The 10,986-nt window shown below is 34.1% G+C and overlaps 2 protein-coding genes and 1 pseudogene across 3 annotated transcripts; 1 reads left to right on the forward strand and 2 right to left on the reverse strand.

The window, feature by feature from the left end:
- Positions 1-653: 653 nt before the first annotated feature.
- On the reverse strand, positions 654-2,534 carry LOC148266235 (uncharacterized; annotated as a pseudogene).
- A 336-nt stretch (positions 2,535-2,870) lies between these two features.
- LOC110811462 (Formyl transferase) lies at positions 2,871-6,119 on the forward strand. Of its 2 annotated transcripts, none has more exons than XM_022037977.2 (5): positions 2,871-3,706; positions 4,019-4,130; positions 4,834-5,007; positions 5,171-5,297; positions 5,451-6,119. In XM_022037977.2, exons 1-5 carry the CDS (start codon positions 3,355-3,357, stop codon positions 5,562-5,564), a joined length of 879 nt encoding a protein of 292 aa, XP_021893669.1. In that variant the 5' UTR covers positions 2,871-3,354; the 3' UTR covers positions 5,565-6,119. The 2 variants fall into 2 exon arrangements, with proteins under 2 accessions (XP_021893669.1, XP_021893668.1); XM_022037976.2 differs by having other exon boundaries at positions 2,876-3,706; positions 4,831-5,007.
- Positions 6,120-8,602: 2,483 nt separating this feature from the next.
- Positions 8,603-10,784, reverse strand: LOC110811452 (uncharacterized). The gene is made up of 2 exons (XM_088217683.1): positions 9,272-10,784; positions 8,603-9,003 (listed from the first exon to the last, which is right to left on the reverse strand). Exons 1-2 carry the CDS (start codon positions 10,670-10,672, stop codon positions 8,830-8,832), a joined length of 1,575 nt encoding a protein of 524 aa, XP_088073809.1. The 5' UTR covers positions 10,673-10,784; the 3' UTR covers positions 8,603-8,829.
- Between the last annotated feature and the right edge of the window lie 202 nt (positions 10,785-10,986).

The raw sequence follows: 10,986 nt of genomic DNA on the forward strand, positions 1-10,986 counted from the left end.
ACTATAACTTTGGTTTTCACGTACAAAGAAAATATTATATTTTTAGTTTTGATAACGACAACAATTTTTTTTTTTTTTGGAAATAATAAAGTGACCTTTTAATCTAACTAAAACTAAAAATTTTTTATTTTTCAGCTAGCTTTAATCTGTTACATGGGAAGAAAGGAAAGAAGAAGGAAAAGTGTTAATGTAATTTCATGGATACATCAACAACGATTTGCCACCAACTGCTTTTATCATATTCTTAGATTTCTTTACTCTCCAAAATAAGTTATCTTTCTAGTTGTGTACACGCCAGTTTGAAAAGATTATCGAATCAATTTTTACGTATCTAAAGTAAATTTATCTCCAAACTTCAATTCACTTCACTCATCAGAAATTACAGTGTAAGAGGCTTGAATTAAAAGTTTTCAGTTGTCAGAAACTGTAGGAGTTAGTTAGGTTTACAGTCAAATATAAAGGGCAGTTGTGTTGAAACCCAGGTCTGTAGTGAATGAAAATGGAGGCATTCCTCATATACTTAAATTCTAGTATATCATTATGTCTATGTACATAAAAACTTTCACTTCAATACACAAATTAACGTGATTTTGATACTTGGCTAACAGATAATATTGATGATTTTCAGGCGCTGAATTTGGATTACATGCCTTTTAATCTGCTGTTATTGCCTCCAACCTTGCTTTTACTTGTTTTGCTTCTTCTTTTAACCCCTCCATCTCTCTATAAAGCTTTGCTAGTGTTCAAAATTGTACCAAAGAATGGATCTTTTTCAGTGAAAAGTTTAAAACGCACCAAATTTTTCCATGAAAGATTAATTTTTGACATACCTCAGATATCACACATTGAACATGAGCAACATAATCACATTCTGCACAGTAGTAAACTGGAGCCTCTGGATTCCTCTTCTCCTCACAAACATCACAGTAAAACTCATTAGCCTCGTAGAAATCATCTTGGACTAGCAATTTGGTAAACGTCAGTGGATCTACATGACATTCATGATTGATTGTTAGCAGCAGTGAGGGATGACAGTGCACATGGAGATTGAATTTACACTCCACACATAGCAGGAAGGAGCCCCTGCATGTCTTCCCACACAAGTTACAGTCAAAACAGCTTTCTTCTACATCTAAAAGGGTGAGAAGATGCTTGTGCTGATTGTATTTTATGGAGGGTGTCAAGGAGGCACAGTTCACATCCATGTAGAATCTACATTTAGCACAAAAGTAGGTGAAGCCTGAGCTGCTGTGCCCACAAGCACCCAACCAGAGAGTAGGGGTACTGATTCAGGCAGCTTAGCCAGGAGGGAAAGGGTATGTTTTTTGGTGGAAAAGATGTTGGATTTCAGGTAACACATTGGTGCAAGATTTGTGTAAAAAAAATTTACATTGGCAGCTGTAGAATGAGTTGCCAACACACTTATAAGTTGGGCCAAAGCAGATCTTTCCACATGCCTGCAGCAGTTGTTGGCATCCTCCTGGATGAGCTCCAATGGATGTCCGTGGCTAAAATGTTGCATCTTGCCATCAACACCAGTTTCAGACCTCTTGATGGATGCTAGAGCACAGATAGGTTCCATGTCGAACCCACATTTGTGACAGCTGAAGCTCAAGCCTGAACGTCTTTCCCTACAAGCCTCACATCGGTAAGGCAATGAAGTTCTGTGGAGAACAAGAGGACAAGTATGAGAGAACGATTAGAGTGTGTGCGCTAAGTTGTCCAATCAGGATTTGTGAAGAAGAAATAGTAAGTGGTGCACTTATAGGTGATGTCTTAGCCGACTTTCCTACATATACTGCAGGTAGATCCATTTCCTTCTAGGTCAAGTTATACCAATGGATGGAAATGACTGAAATGCTGAATCTGTGAACTACCTTGTTCAGATTTAATGGTGGATTCCAAGGTACAGTCAGCATCCAGATGGAAATCACAGTGATCACAGCAAAATATGAAGCCTGAGTGGTTTCGACAACATCCTTCGCGTTTTGCAGCGGTTATTCTGAGAGTAAGAAGACACTGGTGCAGGAAATATTGGATCTGTTGAGGAATCTCAGAGCAGGACTTGCGAAGGAACAATTGCTGCAACGATAAGGTGAGCTTGATACAATTCTTTCACAACCATAGCAGAAGAGTCTATCTTCATTTTTATCCTCAACAAGAAGCAGTGGATGGTTGTGGGTTGGATGTTTAATCTCCATTGCTTTGTTTCTTTGGATTCACCTTCTCACATATACAAAAACCAATGCTTTGTGATTTTTGATCTCTGCCTCTGCATCTTTTTCTTTTCTACTTCCGAGACAAATTTGCATACTAGGATCAAGAATCAAGAATCATTACATAATTTTACAAATTTCAATCACCATATCTTCAAATTAATGCAATACTGAAAACTCTGAATCAATATTTCCCATATTGATATATATTCTTTTCTTTTACTAAAAAATCATTTCAAGATCACATTTTTTTTTCTTTTTGATATTTTTAAAGATATTTTCTTCTTTTTCTTTTATTCTTAATAGACATCGAAAATTTTCTCAAAAGTAAGCCCACGTTTATGTTTTCCTCAAAACATAGGACTCTATTATACATATATATATATATATATTTTAAGGTTGAGACAAGTAAGAAACTGTTCCAAAAATGTATCTCCGTTTGGGCTTCTCCGAGTTTTTGCTTCTGCTTTGTTCTCCTTTCTGCACCGCACTCCACCAGTTCTGTTGTCGGGCCTGTGAGAGCTCACAGTCCAAGCCCACACCCACGGACAGCCTGGGACCCAAAACGCGCGCAGATCGCGCCATCGTGTACGTAAGGCGCACGGACACTCGTCCGGCCGGGTAGTAAATTCCCTTCTTTTCGAAACCCCTAACCAGCGCGTTTTTCTTATTCTTCCTTTCTTCTTCTTCTTCTTCTTGCGTTCTTCTTCTCCTCTGTTTCTTTTTTATTTTTTTATTTGGTTTTCGGCCGACTGGTGAACGAACTTAGAGGCCGCGCCACTTTCGCGACGCGGTGGAGTAAAGGGCTCCGGCCGAGCCAGCACCTCCAGTGGAGCCAACATATACACTACATGATAGGAGATTTTCGATATGTATAAACATCGATTCTTGGATTTATTTCAAGTTCAAGTCGGCTTTCCACATCTGGATTCGCCTCTGCTCGTCTGCTTTCGCGTTAGATCTGCTCTCCTGTCTCCTCTCCAGATCCCCTCCAGTTTCCCCTTGAGAAACCCGCACGCTTCTTCCAAAACGGCGTCGTTTTGAGCATTTTTGGGCTAGGTTTAGTTGCCTCAGAATTATTAATTTTCATTCTGTCCTGCCTGCTGTGTTATACTTCTCATTTCTCGACTTCGTTTTAATGGAAGCTCAAAGTCTGCTTTGTTTACGCTCAAAGTTCATAATCCCTTCAGTTCAAAATCGACCCCTCTTCGTTTTCTCTACACCTGATTGGGCTTTTTGCGCATCTAACAAATCTTCTGAAATCCCTCATTTTTCTCTTAGATCACGTTCTATACATTGCTTAAATAGCATCAAAGCAGAAAAACCTGGTGACTTTGTTTTCAATGATAACGAATTGAAAACTGAAGTTAAAATGAAGAAGCTAGCTGTTTTTGTGTCGGGTGGCGGTTCCAATTTCAGGTCACTTCATCAGGCTTGCCTTGAGGGTTCAATCCATGGTGATGTGGTTGTATTGGTTACAAATAAGGGAGGTAAGTTAAATTCTCTTTTCTGCTTTTTCAGTCATCTATATATATATATATATAGTATATGATTGTGGGTTTCAGTAGTTTATTCTCTTGTCGGGTTTTTCTCTTGCTGTCGATACCTAATTTTAGATGATTGCTTCTTTAAGCTAGTTTTGTTTTTAAACGCTGTTGAGGTGAAATCCCTTGACTTAAATGGAAATTCAACCGTAAATGATTGTTCGTGACAAGACCAGGCTGTTAAACTTAGTTCTAGTCACCTTTCTCTTGGGAATTCTGTTCTTTGACATGTTTCATATATATCACCCAATATACCAGATTGTGGAGGTGCTGAGTATGCAAGAAATAATGGCATCCCAACACTTTTGTTCCCGAAAGTAAAAGATCAACCCAATGGACTGTCTCCTAGTGAGCTTGTTACTGTTCTTAGGTAAGTTCTCTTCTGCAATTTATTTTTAGATATCTACCTTGTATTTGTTCATGATGTATCGGTAACACTTGGATCCAATTTCCTCAAATTATTGAGTGAAGAAAATTTTGTTTGTTAGGGTCCCTACTGGATCTTGTTATTGGTCTTTCAACATAAAAATAGTAGGAGACTGAATATTGTTCTGAGTTTTTCTTCTTCTGTTTACTTTGAAATTTTCTTAGAGACTCTTTAAGAGGGAACCCTTCAGTCTCTAGAGTGAGGAAGTACTCTTAACTTTTAAAGGAATACTTCATTTGTAATCTGTCCCAAAAAGACAGCAATGTTTATGAAAAGATTGAGGTTATTTAAGAAAAAAAAGCTTATGACAAGATTAAGGTAGCTACCTTCCAGTTTTTTTTTCCAGAATTTATCCTAACTACCTCTTGTCTTTAATCTTAGACTTATTCTTACATGTATATTGTTATTGAATATTTAACTACCATAAATAGTAGAAATTTACAGCATAATAACCAAATACATAATTTCTTCCTCCTTTCGTGCACCTTATCAAAAGTTATGATCTGATTTTTGGAGTCCGTAACAGAGTTTTGCAAGTGCTCAGTGGTCTTTGCACTTTTATTTTCTCTTTCCCTATAAGATATGTAATTCAACATCCATGAGTTAAATAGATGCCTGAAGTTATGATTGTTTCTATAACCAGGAGATATGAGATTGATTTTATTCTTCTAGCTGGATATTTGAAACTTATTCCATTAGAGTTGATCCGAGCTTATCCAAAGTGTATCGTAAATATTCATCCATCACTTCTTCCAGCTTTTGGAGGCAAAGGCTATTTTGGCATGAAGGTACATAGAGCAGTCATTGCTTCAGGAGCCAGGTAGTTTGCTGCACTAATGTTGCTTTTTTTTGTTTTGTAATTTTTTCTTAATGAGTAATCTAAGAAACTTCTCCACATTTATTTCATTATTATGCTTCCCAAAAAAGAGGTTACAGGTAGATGTTTCTTATACGGTAAATTTCTCCTTCTTTTGGATCAATAGGTATACAGGAGCAACAATTCATTTTGTTGATGAGAATTATGACACGGGACGAATACTTGCTCAACAAGTTGTCCCTGTGTTTGCAACTGATACTGCTGAGGTGTTGGCTGCAAGGGTTCTTCAGGAGGTACTAAGATTTATATTTTAATTTAAACGAAAACAATCTATTGGGTTGGTTTTATAATGATCTTCAAGATTTTGTTGGGGAGATTATCAGGGTTTGTAACTTGTGGTAATTATTGCATCTTGAAGTGACATCCTTTTTGTTTATTTATTTTAGGAGCATCGCCTATATGTGAAAGTAGTAGCAGCATTATGTGAGGGGCGGATAAAATGGAGAGAAGATGGAGTGCCTATAATTCAGAGCAAGCAAAAACCCAACGAGTACTATTAGTTGGACCTGATACAACCATGTCCTCCTGCCTTCTATGGAGTTTGAGGTCATCAATAGGTTAGTTTGTACTGCTTGAATTCTCCCCTGATTGTGCAAAATACGAAAGTGTTAGGCAAACATGATTGTGCCTGCGCTTAATTGTCTTACAACTAGTCTTTCTCTTGGATTGAAGAGTCCAAGATATACACTGACATTTGCCTAGTAGCAGAGATGCGTTACTACTATTAAAATGTGGGGTTTAATATTTTTTTTCCTCGCAAAGTGGTACGATTCATTTTCCCCAACATTTCTAGGCTTTGATGTTCGTTTTATTCCCCTTTTTTATCTTCCAATTCCCCTGTTTCTTTTACTTTGATTAACCTGTCTTCTGTGGTTTTTGTATGAACTTGGCATGAATTACGGAAGCATTCTGGGAATCTGGGTCATGCTTTATATTTAAACGTGGAGTTAGTGTTTTTTCTTTCTTAGATTCAATGTCAAGATCATGTAGGAGTTATGTTGTTGTGTGTACCAGTTGGACGAAGCAAAATGGGATTTGTTTTTTTTCTTTTGTAAGATTCCTACGCGATGGCATTATTGCCGATCTCAAATATACCACAGTTTCGTATGTATCTATAGACTGAAGATGCATACATGTTGATGTTAGTTAATATATATAAATATTCAACATATAGAATATAGGTAAAGATAAAATTTATATTTAAACCAAAACTTCCATGCCTGCACTTTGAAGCATAAGTTTATTTGAGTTCCTTTATAATTAAAGCCTGAAATTCGTTTTAAATATAAATTCAAGCAAATAAAAGGAAATATTAAATATTTTTATTTTAATATAAATCTCTCCCAAATTACTTCTCAATTCATGGGAAAAATTATTGTAAGTATTTTCCAAATTTGTTATCAATTACGTTATTTAAACACCGTAATTTAAGTTGCATAAATATCGCATTTGGAACTGTAACTGTTACCTCACATGTTGATTTGGAGAATATAAATATATACGTATTATTTTCATTACATAACTTTGTTGTTTTTATTATAAAGGAAAAAAAGTTTTAAAACCCGGAGCTTTCTGAAACCGTTATTGTAAAAGTTTTTCTGTTTGATTTTTTTATTATTAAATAATAAAAATGCAATTTTTTTTTAAAAATATATATTTAAATAATTGAATAATATTTATATATCAATAATAATGTATCTTAAATAATTAAGGAAAATATACGACAAAAATAAAATATAAAACTTAATAATAAATTTTTTTTTTAAAATATTTGATATACAAAAAAAAGTATGCTGAAAAATAATGTCTGCGACAGAGCAGATGGTTACATTTTTCGGCACTTCTTTTATTTATTAGTAGTAAGTGCTTCTTATATTAATTTTAGTAGAAAACTTAGGCTATATTTTTTGTATTAAGCAGGATAAAAGATAAGTAATAATGTCTATGAGCAAAACTGTATGTTTAACATTATGATTTAGTAAAGAAATTAGAAATATCATACAAACTTTTATATATATATATATATTAATTGTAATAATCAATAATAATAATGCTATTAGTAATAAAACAATAATAAAAATAATGATATTAATAGTAATAATAATGACAATAATAAAAATCAACAATTGCAGCGATAATGATTACAAATCAAAAGTGATAACGGTAGTGGTTATAGTGGTAATACTAATAGTATTTTAAATACTGATAGAGATGACAATAATTATGGTAATAAAATAATTACAAATCAAAAGTAGCACTAAAAAGTTGAAATTTATTTTAATATCTTACTTTTTCTATATGAAACTTAACAATGATATATTCTTATTGATATGAAATCATGATATTATAATAGTGATGATAGTATAAGTGATAGAGTGACAATAACATTATTTAATAATGGAGGCCTCCACTTAGATGATTAAAATAGATATTTTATCTTTTTAAAATATTATTATAGTGAGTATTATTACTCCTTTAACTTTTATGAAATGAATAATACTAAGTGGAATCTTATTTTATTTATTAATTAACAATTTTACTATTAAATATTGGGTAAGGTAAGATAAAGAAACAAACTTATCTTTCGTATATATTATATCAAACATAGTCTCAATTAAAATAAAATTCAAACATCAAACAAAATTGTTTTATATTATATTATACTACCTATATGTTCAGTTCATAAATTTGTATACTTAACATAAAATAAAAATATTTATTTTATTAACGAGTAACAAAATTTATAACTTAAAAACTAATTGTATATAAATACATTAATTTTTTAAATAGTAGATATATGCGATTCACGACTGCAAAACACTAATAAATGTTATATTACAGATAAGTTTTTAAGCTTTATTTGTATTTTAAAATGTAAATTGACTGTCTTCTAAATGAATTTAAATTTACAATTAAGAGTACATATAATAAATTTTGATGAAGAAAATTAATGAATTCTAATTAATTACTAAAGATATTTGTAATATATATATATATATATATTTACAGAAATCACATAAAAATTGAAATACATACAAAATATATGTAATCTTAATATACAAAATTACATATCCAAGACAATCAAAGACTATGCTTTTGGTTTTCATAACAAGTTTCTTTTTTTTTTTTTAAACAATAAACTAACTTTTTAACCAAATTAAAATTAAAAATTTTGTTTGTAACAAAGTTTTTATTTTTGGGCACAAACTTTGCTTTAATTTGTTACATCAAAGGAGGAAAAGTGATAATATAAGTTAATTGCACGGATATATCAACAAAAATTTGTCATTAATTACTTTTATCGTATTCTTAAATTTCTTTATTTATCAAAATAAACTTTTTTTTTCGATTTGTACACGATAGTTTAAGAATATTATCGAGTCAAGTTTGATATATTCAAAATAAATTCATGTCTAGATTTAATTCACTCCCGTTTTTGTCAGAAATTACAGAATAAGGGATTTAAACTTGGAAGTTTGAGTTGAATTAGAGGTATGAAACTTGATGAGAATTTAAATGGCAATAGGAGTCAGTAAGGTTTACTGTAAAATATAAAGTGCAGTTCTATTGAAACTTGGGCTGTAGTGAATGAAAATGGAGGCATTCCCCACAAATCTGAATTCTAATATATCACTACGTCTACATATATATGTATATATATATATATATATATACTTACTCACTTTCACTTCGGGACATAAAATAACATGGTTCTGATACTTGGCTAACAGATAACATTGATGATTGTCAGACGCTGAATTTGAATTACAGGCCTTTTAAATCTGCTGTTATTGCTTCCATCCTTGCTTTTACTCTTGTTGCTTCTTCTTTTAACACCTTCATCTCTCTATAAAGCTTTGTTATCTCATTGTCTAATTCTGTAATCCTGGTGTCTGACCTAAAACTATTTGCATCAATCCTCGCTTCCTCAGAAAAGACCTAAACCCACCAACACCCAAAGTTCAAATCACAGTTAAATCTATTTCTTATATCATAATATGGAAAATTGTTCCCAAAAAAATGGATCTTTTCAGTGAACCCCTCAGAAAATACCTAAACCCACAAAGGCCAAAAGTTCAAATCACGGTTAAAAATCTATTTCTTATATCAATCATAGTATTGACAATTGTTCCAAAAAAATGGATCTTTTCAGTGAAAAGTTGAAAACCCATCAAAATTTTTCATGAAAGATTAAATTTTGACATACCTCAGAGATCACACATCGGACATGAGCAACATAATCACATTCTGCACAATAGTAAACTGAAGCCTCTGGATTCCTCTTCTCCTCACAAACATCACAGTAAAACTCATTAGCCTCGTAGAAATCATCTTGGACTAGCAATTTGGTAAACGTCAGTGGATCTACATGACATTCATGATTGATTGTTAGCGGCAGTGAGGGATGACAGTGCACATGGAGATTGAATTTACACTCCACACATCGCAGGAAGGAGCCCCTGCATGTCTTCCCACACAAGTTACAGTCAAAACAGCTTTCTGCTTCATCAAAGAGGGTGAGAAGGTGCTTGTGCTGATTGTATTTTATGGAGGGTGTCAAGGAGGCACAGTTCACATCCATGTAGAATGTACATTTAGCACAAAAGTAGATGAAGCCTGAGCTTTCTTGCCCACAAGCACTGCAACCAGACGATGCAGGTACTGATTCGGGCAGCTTAGCCTGGAGGGAAAGGGTATGTTTTGGGTGGAAAGGATGTTGGATTTCAGGTAACAGATCGGCGCAAGATTTGTGTAAAAAGAATTTACATGTGTAGCTGTAGAATGAGTTGCCTGCACACTTATAAGTTGGGCCAAAGCAGATCTTTCCACATGCCTTGCAGCAGTTGTTGGCATCCTCCTGGATGAGCTTCAATGGATGTCCATGGCTAAAATGTTGAAGCTTGCCATCGATACCGGTTTCAGACATCTTGATGGATGCTAGAGCACAGATAGGTTCCATGTCGAACCCACATTTGCGACAGCTGAAGCTCATGCCTGAACGCCTTTCCCTACAAGCTTCACATCGGTAAGGCAATGAAGTTCTGTGGAGGACAAGAGGACAAGGGTGAAAGAAGGACTGGAGAGAGTGTGGTAAGTTGTCCAAGCAGGATTTGTGAAGGCGAAAGTAGCAAATGTTGCACTTATAGATAAGGCCTCTGCAGACTTTCCCACATAAACTGCAGGTAGATCCATCACCTTCTAGGTCAAGTAAAGTCAATGGATGGAAATGACTGAAATGCTGAATCTCGGAACTTTCTTGTTCAGATTTAATGTTGGATTGCAAGGCACAGTCAGCACCCAGATGGAAATCACAGCGATTGCAGCAGAACATTAAGCCTGAGTGGTTTTGGACACATCCTTCGCACTCTGCAGTGGTTATTCGGAGAGTAAGAAGGCACTGGTGGATGAAATGTTGGATCTGTTGAGGAATCTCAGAGCAGGACTTGTGAAGGAACAATGAACATTTGCTGCAACCATAAGCTGAGCCTGATATAGTTTTTTCACAACCGTAGCAGAAGACTCTATTTTCATCTTTCTTCTCAACAAGAAGCAGTGGATGCTTGTGGGTGGGATGTGTAATCTCCATGGCTTGTTTCTTTGGATTCATCTTCTCGCGTATACAAAAAATAATGCTTTGTGACTTGTCATCTCTACTCTATCTCATGTTTTTAGCATAAAATATACACATTGATTGCTGTGGCATAAAATAAAGTACTCATTATGATAATGTTTCTTCAAAAGAAACAAAATTTAAACATTTTAAAACTTGTCTATAGATAAATATGTGATTTTTAAACGATAAAACTGCTGCTACTTTCAATGGCCGCCCATTTTGAACTTTATAATGACCTTTGGAAATTTTTAAGCAAGAAAGGGACTTGGAGCCAATAGATTTTTCCAACTTTTGGAGGATGAAGAATC

This window comes from Carica papaya, chromosome 4, assembly GCF_054855325.1.
Source record: "Carica papaya isolate Zhongbai chromosome 4, ASM5485532v1, whole genome shotgun sequence".
Taxonomy (NCBI): domain Eukaryota; kingdom Viridiplantae; phylum Streptophyta; class Magnoliopsida; order Brassicales; family Caricaceae; genus Carica; species Carica papaya.

Coding starts and splice junctions, on each gene's coding strand:
- LOC110811462 (XM_022037976.2), top strand. CDS start 3,355: ATGGAAGCTCAAAGTCTGCTTTGTTTACGCTCAAAGTTCATAATCCCT. Junction 3,707..4,018: donor ATTGGTTACAAATAAGGGAG/GTAAGTTAAATT, acceptor CCAATATACCAG/ATTGTGGAGGTGCTGAGTAT. Junction 5,008..5,170: donor GTCATTGCTTCAGGAGCCAG/GTAGTTTGCTGC, acceptor TTGGATCAATAG/GTATACAGGAGCAACAATTC.
- LOC110811452 (XM_088217683.1), bottom strand. CDS start 10,672: ATGAATCCAAAGAAACAAGCCATGGAGATTACACATCCCACCCACAAG. Junction 9,004..9,271: donor TCCGATGTGTGATCTCTGAG/GTATGTCAAAAT, acceptor TGGTGGGTTTAG/GTCTTTTCTGAGGAAGCGAG.